The 24,731-nt window shown below is 38.3% G+C and overlaps 1 protein-coding gene across 6 annotated transcripts in view; it reads left to right on the top strand.

Moving 5' to 3' along the window:
• INPP4B (inositol polyphosphate-4-phosphatase type II B) overlaps window positions 1-24,731 on the top strand; it is a 497,007-nt gene that overhangs the window by 432,924 nt on the left and 39,352 nt on the right. For 5 of the 6 annotated variants that reach the window (XR_008466520.1, XR_008466517.1, XR_008466521.1 and 2 more), the window contains 3 exons: window positions 8,777-8,906; window positions 12,325-12,448; window positions 15,599-15,706. Coding sequence is in view for 1 of the 6 variants with exons in the window: in XM_054201960.1 (XP_054057935.1) it covers window positions 8,777-8,829 (53 nt within the window). In the remaining 5 variants the exon portion in view is untranslated. Of the gene's footprint in view, window positions 1-8,776; window positions 11,026-12,324; window positions 12,449-15,598; window positions 15,707-24,731 lie in introns of those variants that run through there. The other variant, XM_054201960.1, reaches the window with a different exon arrangement.

Below are 24,731 nucleotides of genomic sequence, written 5' to 3'. Positions count from 1 at the left end.
TAGACTATGGTTTTGGATATCAGAAATCTAACCTGGAATATGACTAGCCACCAAAGTGACTTCTGGAATTACTGGAATTCTAAAATTCCTCAAGTTGGCCAATTAACAACTAGCTCTGGTTTTCCAGTCTGCAGCAGGACTAACAGGATCTATTTTGTATTTTCTGTTCTGTATGCTACTAAGTCTTTACTCACAAATGATCAATTTTTGCCAAGTCCTGTGTGATAACATTCAACTTCTTAACATTAGAAAAAAAAAATCTGGTTGATTTAATCTCATTTTCAGGGTTTTCTTTTCTTTGAGAAACAGGTGTTCGACAAATAATCTCATACTTTTAGGACTTTTATTTTATTTTTAACATTGTCATTTTTAATTAAATGAAGTGATTGCCTCGTAAATACCTTTCAACGTAAAAAATGACAGGCTAATTACTTGTCCATTTTGCGTTACTGAAAGACAAAACTCTGGCTGTGACATGGAATTACAATTTCTAGTATAGACTGTATTTGATGCTTTCAGTTACAAGTGATTGTGCTGACAGCATGTATTCTGCAGGTGTCAAAATGACTGTAAGAACCTTCCTTTTCAGATTGACTTTTGGGGTTTCTTTCTTTTCTGGGGATGTGAGGTACTCATAACTGCCCACCGCCCCCTCTTCTCTTTTAGAGGATAGCATGTGAGGAGATCTCTCTGCCTCCTTCCTGGGAAGTTGCTAATGTGTGAACTGGTGCTGATAGGACGTGCTGTACTGGAAGATTTGGCAGCTGAGGGTAATTGGCCCATGGTTGCTTCAACTGTACACGATTTAACAATGCCATTCAGTCTCCCTAGGGTAACCCAGTATAGCTGGAAAGCACTGTGGCTTGTCAGAGCAAGCGGGCAGCTGGCAGCTAGGAGGTTCCAAATTCCCGTTGTGCTTCCGCTATCCATTCCGTGTAGAGTCTACCTTATCACCTTCCAGCCTTAGTTCAACACCTGTGCTGCCTCCCTGCACAATGAGGGTAATGCCTGTTTTACCACCAGCATTGCACAGACATTTTGAATACTAACTTGTTAAAGCGTAATTCATTGCTCTTAACGCATGCATTGTTATAAAAACATGCAGTCTGACACAAAATATAGCAGAGGAAGCAAATGGGGAAGAAACCACACAAATAATGAGTAAAGAGCATTCCTGAGGCAGTGAAAATTCCCCAAACATTGTACAAAGCTGCAAAGAAGCCAAAGAGTTTGGTCCACCAAAGCTGATGCTGAGAAGCTGGTGCTCAACAGACTAGAGGAGACAAGAAAGGAATCAAGATCTTAAAACATTATACAAAAAGTTAGACTATATAGAAACATATGTTAGTCAGTGATGCAATTGGTTAAGAAAGACTTCCTCTGAATGTTAGAGGAGTTGCTATTTTGACAAAAAGTAAGATTTTTCTGCGAGATGAAGGGGAATTACTGCTGTACAGCTAGAAGAACACAGCAGTCTGCGCACAGAACAGCTGCCAATATGGCTCCACTGTCAGAAGAAAGAATAGAAAGGGCAAGGGAGAAGTTAAAAACAGGACAAGAACAAAACAGCTGAATTGTTAAAAACCAGTTAGATAAATGTTAGCAAAGCATTGGATCACATGTACCTGCTCCTGTATTTGTTTTTAATCCTTCTCCGCAAAACCCACTGCTTCCTATGATGAAACAAGAGGCCCAAACCACCTCTGCCTGACGGAGGTTGATGAATCTTTTAATGCAGGAATGGAACCTCACTACTGGAGTATAGGGAACATAACACCTTGGCAAAAAACCCATAAAGGATTCAGGCAATAAAATAGGTAAAGATCAGAAAGTAGTAGAGGGTGGCTAGATAAAGGCAACATTGCTACTAACTGTGTGGAAAGTGTCTATGCTGATGCAAATTATACAAGTGTCTATAGGATTAATACTATAAAGTATTAATACTTTTTAAAAGTTATGAAAGTTATTATCAAGGAGTTATGGTTGGTTTTATAGTGGGGACAGGTGTAAGACAATGCAGGGTCATGATTTGACCCGTGAATTAGATTAAAAGTGAGAATGAAGATTAAGGTGTTTGCTATCTTGGTTGTTTCTCTGGATGCATTTAAAGTCAAGAGGGGTGTGTTATAGAAATAACAAAGCAATAGGGTGTTTTCTGCATAAGATCACTACTGCTATAAAAAACTATAAGAAATAGCTTTAGGGGCACTAGAACCATGAAGGGGAAAATCAGTTAACAGCTGAAAAGCTTGGTGTGATACGATGTTATCTGATGTGATATTAGGACATACACAGAAAGAGAAATGTGGACGAGTTAGAGAATGTGACGTTGTAGGAGCTGTTAGAGAAACCTTAGACTCAGATTGCATAGATATTTTTTTACACTGGTAACAGCAGCAGCTATTGATTCTTCTTGTTATGGGACATGTGTAACCCTCATTTTCTAAAACAAAAAATGTAACTCTGCATTGTACCCTGTTCTCACCCCCTCACTTCATGAAATCCCTTCACCAGCTAGGAACTTGGCTTATACTCTCCTCTTTTTCTAGCCTTCTATTCCAGTTATTAAAGCTAGACAATCCTGGAGTATAACCAGTTGACACATTTAATTGATCGTGATAATTCTTAGAAAACTGGATTCAACTTGGGCAGTAAATCCATGTAGTTGGATTACTATACTTAATATAAGTGTCAAGAAGATCAAGTGGTTGCAAATAGGAAAAAATATAGAATATTGAAATGCCCCAGCCAAGAAATAACAGAATATAAAGACCTGTGGAGGCACCCAGGGGGCTCAATAAGCTCCAATGGTTCAGCCAACACTGAGATTAAAAAGAGATACCTCTTAACTGTTAAGTGCTGCAGAGAAATCGACAAAATTACAGTATAATAAAACATTGCATTTGATATCAAAGTGAAGCTTTATCCAGACACTGCACTAATAGTATTACTCTCTGGAGTGGAAGGTGATGCATAAAATAAAACAGACATGAGAAGGCTGTAGGCAGTGCAGGTGAGAATTCTTCAAAAGATGGCAAGTGCCAAGTGGAACGTTTTAAAATCAAATGTGGGTGTTAGGAAAAGATTAAGGTCTGAAATCATGGGACGAGAATAGCTACAGAGAGATTAGAAAGAGACCTAGAAAAAATTAAGGGCACGCCAGACCCAGAATAGTCACTGAAAGGAGGGCAGGATGCTATATGGGAAACGTGCCCGCAGTGCCCTGAACAGCGCAGTAAGTCCTAGCCAAGCATGAACTGACACACTGAGACAAAAAAGTTTAGAGATCATCACAGTACACTTTCCAAGTGACAGCCCTCATAGCAGCAGTCAGCTGAGTGCAAGAAGTGCCCTCGAGTCCATTAACCTCTGCTTGACAAGTTGTGGCAGTGACTCTGGCTACTTACCTGGCTCAGACCTGTTTGCTGGGAGGAAGGTGAAAGAAGAATACTTTCATGTCCTCTGAAATATAAGGCATCAGATGTAAGTTTATACAGAAGTTATGAATACTCATTATAACTATACTTTTTACATCACAGCACTTGCCATTTAATAGCATGCTGTCAAACTGAGATGTCACAAAATATATACAACAAATACTTTGGTATAAAACTGAATTTGCATCAATTACATCTGACAAAGAATGGAATGAGCAATATATTTTTGGCAGGCAAGTAATTAGTGAGAAGTGGCTTTGACAAAAGGACTGTTTTACAGCTCAGACAATTAAACCATTCAGTGTTGCTCTATCTGAGCTGAAAGGAACAATCTTTTCCCATGTCTTGCCTCCAAATCTATAAGAAATCTGCAGCAGAACAGTATTACACAGCTCCTAAGCTCATACAGCTGGAGTGCTACCATATAGACTGTGCCTTGAGTTTCTTGTTTTCTTGCCTCTGTTACTATGTCCTGCCACTGTGCCCCCCCACCTCGTGTGTTAGGTTCAAATTTTTTGTTCCTATTTGCAAGCTTACGCCAGATAGACTTTTCTGTGCCAGCATTTCCACTGGTGTGACTCTTCTGTTACTCTCAGAGCTATTTTAAGATTAAAGTTCTTGGGGTGGGGGAACTCTCAGATACTAATACAATGAATGGTACACAAGTACTTGGTATAGATCCCAAACCAGAGGAATCCAAGTTAAGAAAATATTACAAACTTTTCGGGTATAAAAGTGAAATGTTTAACACATTTTCCCCTTTCACTAGTAAAATGTCAACACAAAGTACTTAACGTCTCTTTCGTTTTTTTAATTTCAATACATTGTCTTCTTGAAAGCACATATCCTAGAAACAGACTGATTTCAGTATAACATATAGCAGAATAAAGTTCACATTCTCCAGCGCAGTGGGGTTTTGACTCTGGTAACTGCTGTAAAGATTTTCATAACTGAAAATCAGGTATGTTGTCTTGCAGGGGCACCTGGTGATAATGAATGGCAGACATGCTTTCTGCAGGTTTGAATCTTTCTTCAGTTTGTTATTTGCCTATTGTGACCTGTATTGTTCTGAAGTCATGGACTTGAAAAGGGCTTGTCTGAACAGGAATGTGCTGCATGAATTCCTTGAATCATCTTAGAAACCTGCAGTGTTAAACTGTGCAAAAGGGTGTGTGGAAACACTTAGTTTGTTTTTTGGTTTTGCTTTGTTTTTTCTCTTTAGTACATTGTGGGTAATCACCTCAACGTTTGCTTTCAGTGCAATGCTCTGGGAAAAGATCGATTGCCATCGTGGAATGAACACATAAGAAATTTTTAGGTAGAAACAATGGAAGTGCATTGCCTGTATGCACAGCATACACTTGCCACTAAAATACGGTGCTCAGTTCTTGTGTCTGCATAAAATGGAAATTAATAGAAAGGAGGGTTCAAACAATAGGCTACATAGATTAGGCAGAAGACAAGCTATGTGAATTTTGTGGAATTCAATGTGCTTCATTTCTCAATAGGTCTGTCAATAAGGCTGGATAGAATTTTATTATATGTAGATGTATTTGAATATGGAGATACAATATATGTTACAGTAGGGCAAGGGAGAAGGATGGGCTTTTTGTTTTCAGCAGGAGCCTAGCAATATCCCAGAGCTGCAGAGTGATGTAATGATCTTGCTGGCTATTGGTCTCTCTCAGACACGTTTATTTCTCATATTGGACAGAGGATAAAATGGTCCTTCGATTGGTATGTATGGAGGATCTGAGTAGCTGTGCTCATTCCCTTTCTTCACGGGTCCTGAACAGGGATGAAACTCTTCCGTCTCCACATTGAAATATTGACTGCAATCAATTGTAATATTGACTGCAATCAATTGTCATGTGTCAGGACTTCAGTCAGGTCCCTGAAGCAATCCTTCTTCCTCTCATGCTTAACTTGGTTTCTGGCATTATTTTTTTCCTTTCTCTGAAACATCCAAGATAAGATAACTTAGAGTTGTAGATGGCACACTGAATAGGGCAAGCAAGCTGGGAGATGGTGTAGAGGCCCCTCTCAAATGCCTTGACTGTATGCCCTACTAATATGTTCCCAGTGATCTTGAACTCCTGAGCTAGGTTTTTTTTCCACAGGTCAGACTACCAGATGCTTTTAAAAATGTTTTAATCTGCTGTCTGAAGTAAACAAGGTCTATGTAGTCATGTCTGGTTTTGGCCTCCAATAAGCTCAGAATTTGTTGGTTAATTTTAGTGAAATGACAGAAAAATCACAGTGTCAGAGACATTAAGCTTCTGTGGCTTTTGGGCACCTGGGTTAGTGCAGTGGCAGAAGTTGCGTTCACCAGCGAGAACTTTGTCTGCGGCAGACATTGTAGCAGACACCAAGGAATACATCCAAGAGATACGTATCTCATCCACAGAGCTATTTATTTGCTCTTGGCTTTTTATGTGGTATCTTTTCTGGGATTATCTTGGTATATCTCAAGCAAATTCCTAATCTTGCAAGGCTTTCAAGATCTCGTTTTTCCTGTTCCCTACCAACAGCATGACCAGTCCTTCTTTTTAAGGACTAACATTCTTGCTTTAACTGGAAGCTTTAGACACATTACAAGTCATTTCTGTAATATGTAATTCACTGGCATGTGAAAGAGTTGGGTCTAATGATCTGGAATTGTCCTCAAGGCTTTATTAAATTTCAAGCAAAAGCTCTCCTATGCAGTTTATCCTGTCTCTGCACCATTGGTTATACAATAGGACTTTCTCATGTAGTTAACAAAGCCTGTTCTTAGAGTAATATCTGTCTTGTGATCCTGAAGTACGATAAATATGAAAATCTATTTTCCCAATAAAAAAGGATTTGTTGGGATTAATTTTTTCAAACTGAAATTTCTCTATCATGTCTCAAAGGTTGCAGCACTTAAAAGAAGAATGTGCTATATTCTAGAAAGGTTTGGATCTATCAAGGCAAATTCCCTAATGGTAGCTGAAAACATCACTTAGTACCATGTCTACAACTGAGGGGACAAAACAACTGTGTTAGCCACGCAAAGTGCCACGCTTGATCATAAAATGAAAATTAATCAACTGAGGTCCATTTGGTTATTATGGCTTACTGGACTGATAACTTTTGATTCTCTCGGCAAAAATGGTTTGTTTTTTTTTTCACAAAACATGCTAAGCTGATACAGCACATTTAATTATCACTGTTTAGAAAATATTATTTTCTTTTTAGAAAAGAATATGGGTGAGAAAATTTGTTCCTGAAAATAATCACCTAACATGTTACATCAAATCTTCTCTGGATCCTAGTAAGACTAGTAAATCATTCAGCCTTGGTTCACTGACAAAACAAATCATTGTCCATTCATTTACACATTATCTTCAAAATCAGTGCAATGAAATGTCATACCAAACCTACCACATATATATTCTCAGGAGAAAATCAATATAACACATGGTATACAAAAGCTACTAGTGTAATAGAAAAAAGAGCATGTGATCCTATCACTACAGAAATCTTGGTAACAATTTTTAATGACAAATATCTGAAAAATGCTGTATTTCTCCTTACTAATTAATAAGGACTGAAAGTGGAGTAACATTCAGAAAAAACGTGGTTTCATCTTTTCTCTGCTTGCTAGCGCTGGGACTCCATTTTGATGTTAAATCTGTGCAACTAAATATGTGTGTTTCTCTGACACCTACTGATTTTAGAAAGGATTCCATGTAGACGATGTAAAAATCCATCTTAATTTACCTATGGTAATACATAAAAGATTTTTATTTTATAGGTAGCTTCTTTTTGTTGCGTGATTTCACTAAAGATTTCTAAAAGTAGGTATGACTGACCAGTGCACAAAAATTTCTGCTGGTGACCCCTTAAGAGTAGAATGAGAACTGTCTAAACTGGGTTAGTAGATAAGTTTGACAATCAATAAAAGAATAACAAAGAAAACGTTTTCCTTTCAATGTTTAATATATGTTTTAGGGTTTAGTGTGTGGTTTTGGGGTTTGGAGTTTTTCGGTTTCATATATCATTTTCACATAGAAACTAGGATTACAGAGAAAAGGAATATTTCAGTACAAACACCTTGTTGAAGGCACTGACAAATAGTTTTGGATTTTCCCCAAGTCCGATGAATATTCTAAAAAGAAATACACATTCTTGAAAAGCATTAAAGCAAAGAGGGTTGCCCGTAATCCCCCACAAATGTACCATCCGTGCGTCCTTTATACATGATACTTCCTCTGACACATGAGAAGCTGACAACTGGAAAAGGAGTGTCACACAAATAACTTCATCAGAAAAGAATAGGCTGCACTAGCATTCCTTTCAAGTTGTGTGCCTGTCGAAAAGTGAAAAGAAAAGGTTCACTGAAGATTCATTTTAGTTTTTTGTAACTGTCAACAGAGGTCTGCTCTTCCCTACAATTTTAAACATACCTGATTCTGAAAAGGGATGGCTGAATGAGGTCTTACCCTATATTCTTTTTCTGTGTAAGTGCCAGCAGGTCATCGAGCAAGGATTTTCAGTTAAGGTAAGCAAAGGTGAATAATAATTCACCACAGAGATTGTTCCCAGTTCTGCATTATGTGTACAGCTTTGCTTCTGCAGAACGCTAACTCTATGTGAAGTGGTAACACCAAGAATTCCTTTACAAGAACTGACACAGGCATCTCAAAGCATTCAGCTGTGCCCTTGTGCTGGCTCCGCAGGTTTTCTATGTAGGTCACCGTGTAACGTTTTACTGGCTCTGTGGACCACTTTATGTCAGAAAGTGACAATGACTGCTCCAGTTAGAATTTTAAACGGACAGGTAGGAAGTTAGAAGTTGAGACCACCCAAAAGAGAAGAGACTTGCTACATATAAAGGAAAATGTTACTAGGTTTTAGCCATGTGTTGGAGGTAAAGTTTTTCTTAGAATTGGCCGACAGGATGTTGTCAGATTGCATGTTGCAGCTCCATTAGTGTCTACTTAATTTGTAAATAAAGAGAGTGGAAAAAAGCCCACAAAGCTTGGTCTTTTCTGGAAGCCTAACACAGACAGCTGTAGTATAAATTAATTAGCAGGTGATTCTTACTGAGTTATTTTTGTAATGAAGACAGTCACAGTGCCAATATCGCTTTTCTATGACTGGGGCTTCTGATATGCGACAGACTAACTGTTATATTCTTAGATCCCTCTGCCATTTTGGTGGGAAAGCAATTTCACAGTGCTTCCAGCAGGGTCTTCAGGAGACTTTAGTTGCAGCTCATAACACTGTAATTAAGACTTGGAGTTGGGAGTTTGCCTTTAACTTGATTATGCTTCTAGCTGGCAGATTAATCTGTTGTTAAATTTCTTTCCTAGGTTTTAGAGCTCAGAAGAATTTCCTTCAGGTACGATGGATGGATCTCTGGTGAAAGTTCAGACTTATCCAGCTTCCCACTCCTGAAACTGTAAGAGATTTTGAAAAAGAACCTACCACTTGGGACAAGAGGTACCAGGTGTCTTTTAGAAAGGCTGCTCCTTGCCTTCCAAAATGTCAGGGACTAAATGGGAATACTTTCTTCCAAGGAGAATTGGCAGAGGTGTTCCTAGGTCCTCCTCCTGCATGGAATGGCAGCCATCTTTCCTTCAATGGTCTTAAGGAATGTGTGTCCCTTTTTAAAATCTTCATCAGAGCTGGGGACTATCCATGAAAGCAGCAGAAAGCAGATTGTTTTAATATGTTGCTGTGGGGTACCAACACTATTTTATGTTAGATAAGCAGGTTGGGGAACAGAAAGATAGGAGTGAAACAATCCCAAGCTGGGAGAGAGGGTGTGAGGAAGCAGGGAGTATGTACTTTTGAAATATTTTCCTGTTGCATTCCCAGCTGAGTATTTTGGAGATGGGGTCACTGGCTGTGTGCGTCGCAGTACTAAGACAGCGTCTAGCAGTTGAGCATGACAAGGACAAGATACACCTAGCCTAAGTCCTCCTTGTTTCCTGTATGGAATAGTCACAGATCAGGACAGAAAAGCCATTATTGCACTTGGAAGAATACATTAAAGAAAAAAAAAAAAAAAAAAAGAAACCCCCGGGATTCCGATTAAGAGGTGTAACATCTGTTTTTTCTAGTGAGAGAAAAAAAAATTGATCAACACAATAATTATTCTTTTTGTCATGGCTTCACATAGGAGATTTGTCAATTGCATGGTAAATTTTAAAAGAAAAACAATGCATCGCATTTATGTGGTTGCTATGTTAGGAAAGAATCTGACTGGTGTAGATTAAAACTGAGCTCCTTTAAAGGATGACTTGATGCAGGGCTTATGCCATTCTGCTTGAAGCCTTCTGGGAGTGAAACTCCCAGAGTTTTCATGTCCTCAGGGTATCATGGTTTTTACTTTTCTGAAAAGTAAAGGAAAAAAGGAAAGCATTAGATCAGGTTTCTGAAGGGCCGTTCTGGTACAGTATCTGTCTTGCTGAGATCTATATACTTGTTATCCTGATTCTATTAATTAAGCTCTGAAAATATGCTTATCTATGCTGTGACAGGATTTTGTGGAAAAAAATGAATTTTGTAGAAGATAAAACACACCAGGACTCTGAACTTCACAGGAAGGAGTAATTCTGAGAAAAAGGAATGGAGAGGGAAGTGTAAGAATCTCAAGATCTGCACTAAAATGGTGAAAATTAAGATTATTAAGATTATTCCGGAGCATAACACAATGGCCTTTTAACCTTCCTTTTTAAAGACCCCCTTCATTTTCACAACAATAGTCTTTTTTTCCAGAAGGCAATTTAAACTTTCATCATTAAATGACTTTTTATTATATACTACAGAAGTACAGTTCAGAGCCGATAGTGTCAGAGAGCATTACATCTATGTGTAAAACAGAAATGAAGAGAAACTGGTGTTATTCAAAAAATGTTCCCTATTTCCCTCAGCTATCATATTTGATGTGTATTAATTTTTAGAAAACAGCTCCAGGAGAACTGTTTTCTTAAAAATAAAATTGATGCATAAACTTGTGACCCTTGTCTTTACTACTGCCTAAATTCCTCTAGGTTCTCACCAGATGGAACAGATACTTTGCTATTAGCAAGAACTTAGTTGAACAAAGAAGAAAAAAAAATCCATGCTCAAAACCCCATCTCTTCATAGGAAAATATATTCAGCAGTGAAATAACAAAGAAAATTAGAGCTAATTTAGACCGACAACTAGGCAGAATGAAATGAACTTTTTAGACAAGATGTTGGGCTAGATCCTTAGAGGACGTAAATAAGCCGTAACCATTTTCTTCCTTATGAGATAAAGTTAATGACTTTATTTTTAAAGGCAGTTAAAAGAGACAGAACTTCAGATTCTCAGAAGCACAAAAGATCAATGTAAGCAGGACTGAGTGTCTGAGGCTGGAGATAGGTCTCTCTCCTACTATCTTTATCTTGGAAAGTTGCAAAGGATAAAACTGGCCTGCAAATAATTCAGATCACCTTTATTGTTCTAAAGTGTCTGTTTTCTATGAGGCTTTTTGTCTTTCCTTCAGGGACCATGAAAGTACATTATTTCTGGAATGTCATCACTTTTCTACTTGAAAGGTAGCACAGAATCAGCACAGTCATCATTAGAAGCGGGGAAGTTATTTACAGTTATTTTATGTCCTGTCTGCTGTTACGACAGTGTGCTCTACAACGTCAAACTTGTCTGTAATGTGATGCGCCTTCCAACCTCTGGGTAAGGCAGGGTCAAAGGCTTCTCTAAGTTTGAGGACCTTAACCTAGAACGTGTTGTGATATTCAAGACAGAGCATAGAGAACAGCAGTTTCTGGGAGCAAAATGGAGGTTCCTCTATACTCTGTATTCTGCCTTCTCCTTACCTGGAGAGAACAGGCATTTCAATGATTAGGAGCAAGATGTTTGGATAGATTTCCTGCTGTGGGGGTTAGAAAGTAAGAGACCGATATGCTGGAAACCTTCTTGATCCTCTGTGGTATGGAGTTTATGTAGCTCGCACCAGGTTTCAAATGATTGGCTTGCTTCAAGTGATTTAGTGTAGTCTATGTAAACGGCTTTCTCTGAATACAGACTTGACTGAACTGACTGTACTTCTTCTGTAGAGTATATTCATGAAAACATGTCACCCGTGAAAACACAGTGTTTACATTTACACATTTACAGAGTAGGAACATAGAGCAGTAATACGGTTCACAGACTATCACTTGCCAAGATGTCTGAGTATCACTACAATATTGTGTGTGACATATCTCTAGCATCAATGTGCCAGTGCTCAGTTGCAAGATGATGTGGACCTTAAGTGTAGTTACAGGTTCATCACAAGAACTTGCAGCATTCACATGGACTCTACCTGGCCCCTTCATATGTCCATGTGAAGGTCTCCTCTGGTGGCAGATGTTAGGAAGCTGTTTCCTACTGTTTATCAGCTACTAGACATTGCTTCCTGACAGAGATCTGTTGTCTGAAGGTCTTCGTACCAAAGGATAGTATGAGGCTAGTATCATTGACATTCAGCTAACCTCTTTTTTAGCCCTAAAGGGGGATATGACATCATTGTCCATTATAGCAGAAGTTTAGATTAACTGCCACTCAAGTGAGAGTTACTGCTTCTCCTCTCAGATTTGATACCTGACTCAAAATAGGGCTGGACTTACCGTTCACTAACCTCTCAGATGTGGGTGCAAAACTTACCTTTTAGTAGTCATCCAGTGAACGAACTTGATCAAGACCTCAGTCAGAGAGACGCATGGACCCAAAGTCTGTGGGAACTTCAGAGATCAGATAGCCAGTCTGTTTCCAGCAGAATTTGGCAATAGCTCAGAGAAGCAATTACTGTATCATAAAAGAATGCAAGATGAATAAATATGCTTTTTTACTAATGTATCGTAAATATGCTCTTTGTCATTTCCTTAGGGATGGAAGGCTTCTTCTTACTACTTGTTTCATTTCAATAACAATAGGAGGAAATACAGGATTAATGTAGTTCACAGCTCAGTTTTTTCAGATTACAGATATCTTGATATGCAGTTCCAGCCAGGTAAGTACCATTATCACAAGAGAAACTACCAGTTCAGAGATAATGGGAGCCAATTCAGAGCCCTCCTGCTCATACATTGATGTGGGGGGTTTGTGTGGGATTTTTTGTTTTTGTTTTTTTAAACAGGGCATCAGTGAAAGTCATATTTGTTGTAGAAGGAGAGGAATTTGAATAACACTAAACTGTTAGAAAAAAATAAATTCACATTTTTGTTATAAAAAATTTGTGACTTGTCACCGTAGTATATAAAAGCAATACAAAAAAAATCGATTATGACTTTATAAATATCAATAAAAATGAGTCAATTAATGTGTAATTGTGCCTACAAGGGGTCTACTTATACAGTGTACAATGTGTAAAGAACGAAATGAGGACTTCTATTCAGTCAAGGAACAACTGAAATTAGGCTATGCTTTGAGTTGTCCATGGCAGAGAAATGAATCCTTCCTTCCATTTCAAAAAGAAACGTTTGAGGTTTTTTATGTTTGAGCAACTAAAATATCTCATAATTCTACAGTATATGAGATCTGGTGGAAGCCTCATTGAAATAGATTGGATCAGATCCACTACTTTCAGTGGGTCTTGAAGCAGACTCTGTCACATTAAAGGTTTGAGCAACCAAAAAATTGTTTTGAATTGAGTTAGATGACAAAATACTAAATATAAATCTTGATTTCATTTAATAAATTCCAGTGATGTATGGTTCTGACATATGTGTATTTTCAGTTTTTCACTTCAAGCATTTGAAGTTCAGTTGCATAATGTGATTTCATACATTGAAAGATTGTAAACAAGTTGAAAAAAACAACCCACAGAAACATTTTTTTCCAAAAGACTTTTTTGGTGAAAAATATCAGAGTTAAATGTATTTTTGACAAAATACATTTGTTTGAAAATTTGAACCAGATCTACAGTTTCAAATGTCAGCTTAAAAAATTCTCAAACTGGGACTAGTCTTTGAGCCTGCAGTTTGTTCTTGCTCGGTTTATGAAAAAAATGCTAAAAGAAAGCAAGGGATACTAATGTGCATTTACATGCACTTCTTTGTCTTTGGTCATGTTTTTAATGTTCTAAACCATGAGCAGTGTCTACGATCTATCTGCTGTTTCTGTTACAAATAATTGGAGTAGCTTCTGCTCTGAATCATGTTCTGGGCACTGGAGAAAGAAGGAAACAACAGCTGTGCTGGAAGCAAAGACTTTCTCTGCATTGTCCCATCAGCTTGAGATCCTAAGCATTTGGAGGACCGGCCAAAGCCAGCTTTTGAACATATGCCTTCTGCTGTAGCTGGGTTCTTCAGGTTCTCTCCTTAGGGAAGCTGGAAGTGATTTAAATCACTTCCTACTCACTTAATCTCTGCTTTTGCACTTGCTTACTTGATTGACCAATGACCCAATTTTTAATCATAATCTTTTTTTGCCGTGGTAATATTTAATGGCAAAGTTCCCAAGAAGGTACTCTGCTGGTCCTTCAACTTAATTCAAAGGACTGCTTTTCCCCTTAAGATGCTTTGCCTCTATCCCCAACAGGCAGGGCGTAGGATAAAAGGGCCTTGAGAGATACTACTGAGTAGGTTTTACCTCCAATGTGAGCTTTTTCACATTCATAATTAGGTCCATCCCACATGAATATTTTTTGCTCCTTTGTGAGTTTTTTGGGAAAATTTGAAGAAATAGGAGTCATAATTGAATAAATATTCTAGCTTTTATGTGTTCTTGATATGCAACCCATATGCAGGTCTTTTGCATATTTTAGACTTTTGTCTGTGATTTTGTGCTTTTAGAAGAAACATTCAGGCTTAATACTCAATACTTTAGAACATTACACTGATTATCATGTTTTGCTGTCTATCTATCCATACTATTATATAGGCATTATACATAAAGACACACTACTATATATTACAGCATGCATGTTTTTATGCGCATTATAGCATGTATGTCGTAACACACACACAGAGTTGATGATATACTTTATAGACAACGTTTAAAAACTGTATTCTTTAGAAACTACTAACAAAACCCCAAACCGTGACATGACATGACATAGGAATTAATTTCTCTGAAAACATATATTTGGGTTTTTTTCTGGATTACAGAAGAGGATTTATTAAGTAAGTATAGTCTTTCAAACATACAAGATAGTACACTTCTGTTAATTGATTTAAGTTGTTAGTGACAGAAAAAAAGAAATACTTCTGCTAAAAAAACCAACACACCCCAAAGATTGCTATACAGTTCAACACCATTTCATAGGACTTCCAGATAATAACAACTATTTTTTGCAAGTTTGTTCTTTTAGAATTTGTTCTAAGCTTTAACAAACACATTTGGCAGTGAGGGGAGAGAGACGTTGTGGAGACAAGGTTTTCCCTTATATTCCAATTTAAAACACTTTGTGTTCCTTCAAAATGTGACTGCATTGGCAACCATGGAAACTTTTTGCTTCCAATGAGAACATTCCATATCAGATAACATGTTTTGCTTTGGCAATTTGATTTTTGCTTTTGACTATATAACTTTTTTCCAGTTAGTCTTGCTGAGAAATCTTAGGTTAAACTGCAGTTAAACCATCCCCTAATTTTCTCACACATTGCTTTTTCAAAAGGGATGAAATAAAGATTTTATGTTGGATTTGACCCAGCTGTGTTTGATGACATAAATGAGGGCAGAGGTTAAGCCTGACTTTGAAATTGAGACCTTCCAAAGAATTCAGTTGTGGGCACATGAAAACCAAAGCAATGCAGCTTATTCACAGCCTCTTCGCTCTTTTGAATTTGGTATCTTTGATATGATGATGATTTGATACCAGTAAAATAGTCAAACATATTTTAAAATAAAGAAGGCAATCGAGGTTGAGAGATACAACAGTACAAATTGCAAAGTTTTCATCTTTCACTTGTTTCACAAAATGCATAGTGCCACAGACTGAGATAGGGCTGTTTGTAACTGTTACCCTTAGATGGTGACTAGGCCGTGTGTAGGTAACAGAAGCAGATAAGTCAGAGGAAGAGAACCTTATTGCTCAGTACAGACCTGAACTATCTGAGACAAAACAACATCTATAGAAGATTAAATTTGATTTAATAGAGAATGATGAAATTGTTAGAAAATTCCATTTTTAAAAGTCCAAGGTTACTGCTTTCTTTAGGTTTCTACAGTAACTGCTGAATTGATGTGGTCTCTATTCAGTTCAAGAAGCAAGAAGAGGAACAACAGAGTGGGAGGATATCATCACCAACAGAAAACTCCTCAGAGAGTAAGTTTGTAATTAAGTCATTACAGATGCTGACTTAGGAACTGAAGGAAATCAATGTTTCATGTTTGTATGGCGTTTAAGGAGATCCCAGCAGATCCAGTAGTGAAGAGTGAAAAGCATCAGAAATAATGTGTGTATTGGATTTATTCCTGCTGGGCTCACTGATGTCAGTGGCAAAGTTCCCACTGACCATAAGGTCGCATGCTCAGGCCCAACTGCTCACATTGTTTGCTTTTTGCTCATGAGGAAAACACTGAGATATGAAACAGGGAAAAACCATTTCATTGGGGTAATTGTGATCTTCAAGAAGTCTAACAACATTTTAATCTGACTGCAGCTGCAGTATTGGCTGTTTTCCTTTACACATGAAACATTGATTAAACTCCCTGTACAAAAAATATCTGACCTTTCCCTATTTGCACTTCAAACCAAACATGGCCTTTATTGTACTAGCAGTGCTGTTTATAATACTAGGGGTAACAGAAAAGGGATAGAAAATGTCTTTTTACAGATGATAGTGGGTTGATGAGACTAGCAATGTTCCTTTGGGCTTGATTTTGTCTCTCTTTATGACAGGGGTGTGTGAAATGGGCTATTAACTTTTTCATGTTGAGCCTCTTCTAGTCTGCTAAACATGTAAAGCATTAATTGTAGCTGATGGTGTTAAGGTATTTTAAGCACAGATCCCAGGTATTCACCACTGAATAGAAACTGGAAGATACAGTAACTGTTCTGTATGAGAAACAGCGTTTTTCCTAATAAATGTTGACTGCAGCTTGAAGTTTAGGCTTTGTTGGATTACCAAAGATTCCTTCCTTTGCATTAGTGATTTGAAGTATTTCTTCATCAATTAAAATAAGTTAGGTGAGATATACAGTCACCCTGTATCAATAAATCCAGAAAGAGAATCATAGTACTCAGTATCAATTACTCTCTAATCTCTGTCAATTACTGAGACTGTAATCTCTTCAATCTGTCTACTACGTTGTGTTTGTACAATGCATAGCATAACGTGCCTCTACTTTTCGTTGCCTTCCTAGTCCTATCTCAATACAAAATAAGTAACATCATTATGATTCCATATTTCCTTCTTCTTGTAATCGGTTTTGTCACAGTTCACAAAATAACATCACCAAGACTCAGAATTATCACTGCCTTAGCCATAATGTGAGAAATGACAGCAACAAGAAGCACTGCTCTTTCTTCTGAAAGGGAGTCCCCTGATGAAAGTAAAATTTAAGACCTTTGAAAGGCCATTTATTATTTATAATTGATGTGGCTCTGTGGCAGGTAGTGCGGTCTTGAAATAGGAGTAATGTCTAACACTTATATCACTTAGGTGAGTAAAATCAGTTGCGGGCATTAGCGGACTAGGTAATGAACCATTAGTTCTACTGATACGGAACTTTAGAAGGTTATTGTGGAAGCCTGGACACAAATACATTTGAAATAAGCCTACTAGCTCCAAATAGGTATATCATCACTATAAATAGTGAATTCTAAATTCATGAACATCTTTACATAATTATAACAGTAAGATCATCAATAATAGCAATAAATAATATGTAATCATTATGAAATAGGAGTATATTTCCTTATTCAAGTAGTCTTGTTGGTACTGTGGTGAGGAAGTTCATAGGAGACTGACATGAAGTCAAGACTCAGACCACAATTTGTAGACATTCGGAATCTGACTGCCAAGTTTTAAGATTAGTCTGCAAACCACATTCCCATTACTTGTTCCTGTGCTTGTGATTTTTGAAATCAACCTCATAAATACCTAAAGTATATAGCATTTTAAATATTCAAAGTACTGTAGAGACATTACTGTTACTAATGTCTCTTTTATTCCCCCACAAAAAGAATAATTTCTTACGCCTCACTGTCTTTTTTTTCCCCCTTCAGTGAAGTATTATATTCAGTGACGAATATTTAAAATTTGCAGGACCTCCCAAGTTAGATGCCTTATTAATTCCTGCTCCAGATTTGGTGAGATCTTTCTCTGTCTGTCCTGAAATTGTGCTCGGACAGACTGGAGAATGTCATGTTATGAAGCAGAGCTGTAAGTGCTGGAGAGAGGAGGGCAAGACACGCAGGTGAACAGGTGGGAAACAAGGTCTGAGAGAATGAGGAGCAAAAGTGTTAAACCTACACGTCGTCCTGAAACCAGCTTCTCTAACTTCTTTGTCAGTTGTCTTTCTATGTTGCAGTAATCTTTATCCTAATTAAATAGCAAACCAAAGAAATCTGAAATTGCCCTAATGGGAATCTGGTGCTTTCTTCACATTCTACGAGGTGCTTTAGCAGCCACTTATGGACCATTTTCAAAATACTAAGAAAGAAGTTTTATATTGTCAAGTGTTTGTGAGTGAGAGAGGAAAACATCCAAACTTATCTTTGAAAAGCCTGTTCAGTGCAATACAGAAACATCCTTGCTGAAGTGAATGATGTTGTTCCATCTTTCAGTCACTAGAGAAAAGTAAAGTGCGGCTATACAGTTTTAGGAAAGGGACTTGACAGTGATATCGAGGCAACACTTTTGCTGTCATGTAGTCTTGTGTCTCAGGTCACAGCCTCTTTGCCATTCTTGCCATTTGCATGTTAGCCCCATATCTAGCTTTAGTTTGGGCTGAATCAGCTGATTCCCTAGGTAGGAAGACTTAGGAACAGGGCAAAAATTGACTCAGAGATTGGATGAACCCAGAGCTCTTTGCAACTCTGAATGCAGGCTCACACGCATAGCCAGCTATCAAAGGGAATAGCCAGGAAAGTCTAGGGCAGAGATCTTCAATGGCTATCAATGCAGAGTGAGTAACACAGATTGGACTTCAAGCCTTAAGAATCTGTGTTTGCCAAGGACACTTAACATAAGCATATATGTCTGTCTATGATTGTTAATGGGTTTTGATGTCCCTTATTTATTTCTGATGAAGCAAGTATGACATCTGTCAGTATCTGTCTAAGGTGAACTCTATGATAACACACTCCTCTAATAATAACAGCACTTGTATGCATGTTTGCCTTTACGGGCTGAAATGTGATACAGCTGATATCAAATTTCTATGCACTACTGCTTTTCAACAGTCAACTTCTTTCAAGATAGAATAAGGACAGTTAACAGTATTTCAGGATGAAAACAGTATTTTGTATACACACAACTTGCCCAGGTAAGGTTATATCATCATTTTTCTACAATGTGAGCCTGTAGGGTGTTGCAAACTGCCTGTTTATCTTGTGCCTGAGTCTGAACAATCCATCCTTACCCCATCTGCTGTTGCTTAGAGAGGGTCTGCTTACGTGAGGATGAGGAAGAGAATAGCAGCCTGTGTAAGTAGCCCCAGTCCATAGCAGACATTGTCCCTACCACCACATCTGCCTCAGGGCTGCCAGGAAAGGGTCAGAAAGCTTCACTCTCTGGGATCCCCAGATCCTTTGGGTGCTGCTTCTGGTCCTGTCTTGTACTCGACCTGTAGTATCAAGAGTCTGTCTTTGCCCTTCCTTTTTTAGGGAAGGTGCTGGGAAGGGAAAACTAGTTTATCTGAGGTGGAGAATAGGAGGTGGATGTTAAGGTAAGAAGATGCCTTTGGAGGTGGGGAGGAGGATGGAATTCTGTGTCTTGAATGTGTTGGGGGGTATGGGATGAGGTGGAGTGGAGTGAGAACATGCCAGAAGAGGGGCAGGCTGAAGAAGGAGGAAGGGAAAGATCCCTGTCCCGCTCTGCACCTTTCAAAGTGTCCCTCAGGCACAAGACCTAAACCTCCATTTTTACGTATAGTCTTTCCCCATATCTAACTGCTTGCGCCTAGGCCTACTCAGTTAAATCTGAGTACCATCTTAATACTTTTCTGCCTTCTCCCAGCCTCTTCCCTCCTCCAGCTCCCCATGCCATCTCTTCGACCCCTGAAAATACAATCCCTTTTCTGCCTCAGGACAGCAACATTCAATTTTGCTTTCATAGCTGTGTAGCTTTTAGTCTTCTCTGGTATAAGATAGTCCGTTAGTTTAAGTGGGGAATCATCATGTTGTTAGTATGTATAATACTTAAAACGCTCTGTCAACTTCTTTCCTACTATAAGAAGCATTCTGATAGGAGAAAAGAAGGAGTTACAAACAGACTTCCAGCTGGAAAGTAATTATAATTATAGGGAAAGTAACTATTTGACATTCCTTTAATTCTGAAATTCTAAATAGGGATCTTGAAAAAACACTTTAATGCTACACAGAACTGCCCATTCCATCAACATTCTTTAAATCAGACTTCAGGGAAATAGAGTGCTAGTGAAGGGTAAGGGCTTTTCTTGTTTGCTCAGTGAGCGTTTGCTGAACAGTAAATAGTTTTTTTTATTAGGGTATGACTGGAAAGTAATCTTATGTTGAAACATGCTCAAGTATTTTCAAGCTTGTTCAAAAGAAAGTACTTGAACAAAGGGAGCGATCTTACATGTGATCCCAAAGGAAACTCTTTCCAGTGCTTAGCTAGAGGAACATATGCCAAGGTGAAATATTCCATTATCAGATATAAAGTATCAACTGTTGGTTGGTTACATTCGAGTAATGAATCATCTTGAAATTATAGATCAATCTGTCTTTAATTCCTACACTGTGTTTTAATGCACAGTGAGCTATTTTCTCTGTACTATTCCATTTTGCTTAATTGTCTGTATTGTTGTTAAGTACCTAAGAGAGTCAAGGGGGTTTGGCTGAATCTGGAAAGAGTACACAAAGCTATTAAGTAGGGAATTTCTGATCTACCCTAACATTTAAAATGTTGCAGTCTTCTATCAAAATATTAATCCAGGTGTGACAATTAAAATCTGAAATGCTTTATACTAGCTTTTATTGACCATCAAGCAGATGTGCAATCTAGTTAAAATGTGTAGAACATGATATGAAAAAAATTAGTTCTCTTTTAAACCATTCCTTAAGATTGACAACACATATCGTACATAACCCATACACACACATATATACTATCATGTCCGCAGTCATAGTAATGTTGGCATATTGTTCTTAGCAGTCTAAATTAAAAGACCACAATGAGTCAGGATGCTGTAGGAATCAGGACAAATTTTACACAAAGTATAACTAACACTTTGTTTTCCTGTCCTGCACGAAGAGAATCATTTCTTGGTGATCACTGCAGAACAAAACCAGGACACCATCAACTAGCAGCTGTAATTATTTCTTCGCTACAGTTAAAGAAAAATGATATTCAAAAGCCAACTGGACATGGTTATGGCCAACACCCTCTAGATGACTCTGCTTGAGCAGCAGGGTTGGTCCAGATGACCTCTAGAGGTCCCTTCAATCTCAACCATTCTGTGATTCCTAAAACGGAATTTATGAGGATGAAGCCTTTACCTAAATGGAATTCAAAGATAAGTGTTTGTTATGCTTGAAGGCTAACAGACAAATGTTTCATGGCATTTTCAAACTCTTTACTGAATGTATAAATCTTTGCTGTCCAATCCCATGATAGTTATCTGCTTCCTTTGCATACTTTATTAGATAGACAATATCTTTGTGTGGTGCTCTACAGACAAAAAAGTAGTCTCAACTCTGAGGCTTACTTACAGCTGCAGAACTATAAGGCTTGTATGTTGCTAAAGAACTATTGCAACTAAATTGCCTGCCCAATACAACTGAAAAAAAAATGTAGTTTTATTAATTTTAATTAAAATTTGTTAGAAAAATAGAGGTATAAAGTTCTTTATGATCTTAAATGAATTTTCATTGGATCTTTGATCTAGCAGAAATCCAGTCCAGAAATGAAACTTCTTAAGTATACTACTCCTAGTAAGTACAACAGTACAACACTACATGCACCTTTGGGAATTCATCACGGAGTATCTGAGGTGTACACTAAAAATGGGATAGTAGGAAAGGACAAAGTGTGAGAGCACTAAAACACAAGGGTTATTTTCAGTCTTTGACTTATAGATGTAAGTTCAAGGAGAATTTTGATCCCTTTGTTGAAATCCAAAACAAGCACTAAGACAGTTTATTTATCAGGCATAGATTCCATGGGAAGACAAAACTCCAGAAAGTGACAATTCTTGTTTGGGATCCCTATCCTAGGTCTAGATGTTATTGAAAAAAGTTTAATCTGATAAACTTTAAGGCATAGAGCGGATGTTTTTGAGATAATCATATCAAAGAAAATGCAGCTTTGTGCTGGAAAAGCTATGATTTTCATTTACTAATTGAAATACTGCTGTGTGCATGTAAAATGGGTTTTCAAGTGTGTGTGATGATGGAACTCCCAATGCCATCTCTGGGGTAAGAGAGACCTACTGGTGATGAATGTGCCGTGAAGTTTCCCACTTCTTTTTTCAGAAATTTCTTCAGAGACATACATATCTTAAATTTGGTGTTGTGATTTGCAAAACATCTTCGTCATTAGGGAGTCAAACTGTGCTCTGAAAAATATACATTGAGAATCACTTAATTATCAAAATATCTTGGTCTATAATTATTCAATAACTGCTCTAGTAAGTCTGTAGCCAAGTGCAACAGAGAAGGTAACAATGTAGTGTATTTCTGAATAGGGGATTGGGTAATAAACATGATTATGGTTGTAAGTCATGTAAATGTCACAAGGCAGGAAAGCAGATAATTTAAAAGAAAAATGGCTATTACTGCTGACTGATAATTTATCTTTTAATCTAATTTTCTGTAAGCAGAGATATACCAATAACTCTGAAAACAGCTCACCACAATATTTGGTGCTTACCACTCTGGCACAATTTCTAAGGATAACTTCAGCATTTAATTTAATTTCAGTTATACTGTTGTACCACCTCTGCTTAATAATATGTGCTCTTCTGCAGTGCCTGCCCTGTAGATTTCCTATCTCTGGGAAGCTATAGCCCTTAAAGATCCCAATACCACATCTTTTTCCAAGAAAAACTTAACAATGCTGAAGAGACAGTGTCATAACCCACAATTCAAAGTACAAAATCAGTTAGTCTGTGACAAAAGCACTAGCAGTCCTCAGTCCAAAAAAAAGGTGTTTAGTTTAGTTTTTAAAAATCAGATTTTATTTAACCTTACATGAATGAACCTGTCATGGGCTTACAGGAAAGCTGGAGCGGGACTTTTTACAAGGACATTTAGTGATAGGACTAAGGGGTAATGGCTTCAAACTGGAAGAACGTAGATTTAGATTAGATATCAGGAAGAAATTCTTTACTCTGACGGTGGTGAGGCACTGGAACAGGTTGCCCAGAGAAGCTGTGGATGCTCCATCCCTGGAGGTGTTCAAGGCCAGACTGCATGGGGTTTTGAGTAACCCGGTCTAGTGGGAGGTGTCCCTGCCCATGGCAGGGGGTTTGAGCTAGAATTAAAGAATTTCTTCCTGAGGTCTCATCTAAATCTCCCCTCTTTCAGTTTAAAACCATTACCCCTCGTCCTATCACTACACTCCCTGATAAAGAGTCCCTCCCTATCTTTCCTTGTAGGCCCCTTCAAGTACTGGAAAGCTGCTGTAAGGTCTCTCCAGAGCCTTCTCTTCTTTGAGCTGAACAGCCTCAACACTGTCAGCCTGTCTTCATAGGAGAGGTGCTCCAGCCCTCTGATCATCTTCGCAGCCCTCCTCTGGACTTGCTCCAACAGGTCCGTGTCCTTCTTTAAGACCGCCAGAGCTGGACACAGAACTCCAGGTGCGGTCTCACCGGAGCAGAATAGAGGGGCAGAATCACCTCCCTCAGCCTGCTGTCACGCTTCTTTTGATACAGCCCAGGATGGGCTGTGAGCACACATTGTTGGCTTATGTTGAGCTTCACATCAACCAACACCCTCAAGTCCTTCTCCTCAGGACTGCTCTCAATCCATTCTCCGCCCAGCCTGTATTTGTGCTTGGGATTGCCCTGACCCACTTGCAGGACCTTGCTCTTGGCCTTGTTAAATTTCATGAGGTTCACACGGGCGTGCCTCTCAAGCCTGTCAAGGTCTCTCTGGATGGCATTCCTTCCAGTGTGTCAACTGCACCACTGCTGAGGGTGCACTCAATCCCACTGTCCATTTCATCAGCAAAGATGTTAAACAGCACTGGTCCCAGTACCAACCCCTGAAGAACGCCACTTGTCATTGGTCTTCACTTCGAGTCATTGACAGCAAGTATTTGAGCACACCCATACAGCCAATTCCTTATCCACCAGGCGATCCATCTTTCAAATCGGTGTCTCTCCAATTTAGAGACAAGAATGTCATGCAGGACAGCGTCAAATGCCTTGCACAAGTCCAGGTAGATTATGTCAGTTCCTCTTGCCTTGTCGACCAATGCTCTAACACTGTTGTCATGCCGTCTTTATTTATTTATTTATTTTTGTTAGTGCTGCTTTTTTTTTTTTCCTTGAATAACAGATACTCTAACAACTGTATTAGGGATGCCTCAGGTTTAAAGAGAGATACTGTTGTGATTTAAGCTAATATTATCATTTATCGTATGCTGCCTGTTCCATGAAAGATGTCACACAACTGCATGTGTTGCAAGGAGGTTTTGTTAATAAACTTGGTATCCCTTGAACACTTACAAGAAGACATTATATTAGTTCACCTAGCTAGACTACGATTGTATTTACTGCTGCTGTTAATTTGGCCAATCCCCTTTGATATCCTAGAAGTTGTTTGGGAAATCCTCCAGCGTGTGAAGGGCCAGAATGTGGCACAGTAATTCACTGTTGGTTTTTTTCAACTGCTCTAGTAAAATATTAAAGTCTAATGTGCAACTTCTTAAGTCTCAAATACTGTTGAGAGCTACAATAGACTAATCTCCCAGAGTAGGTTTTCTTTTGATAGTTGGAGGACATTCACAGTCATAACTCATTTGTGTTTTCTTCTGTGGTAGTATGATGGCTCTGTAGGGAGGAAAAGTCTCTACACATTTGTTCATTAACCCTGGTTCTCTGGCTATAGTAAGAAACCCTCTTTGGGACTGCATGCACATAGAAATGGGGGCACAAGGGAATCCTTATTCACTTTGCCAACCTAGTAGTAGAGCCTACGAATTACTTCTGGCCGTGTA

This window comes from Rissa tridactyla, chromosome 5 (assembly GCF_028500815.1).
Source record: "Rissa tridactyla isolate bRisTri1 chromosome 5, bRisTri1.patW.cur.20221130, whole genome shotgun sequence".
NCBI classification, from domain to species: domain Eukaryota; kingdom Metazoa; phylum Chordata; class Aves; order Charadriiformes; family Laridae; genus Rissa; species Rissa tridactyla.
Note: the sequence above shows the minus strand (reverse complement) of the source record. Positions and strands in the feature narration are given on the sequence as shown.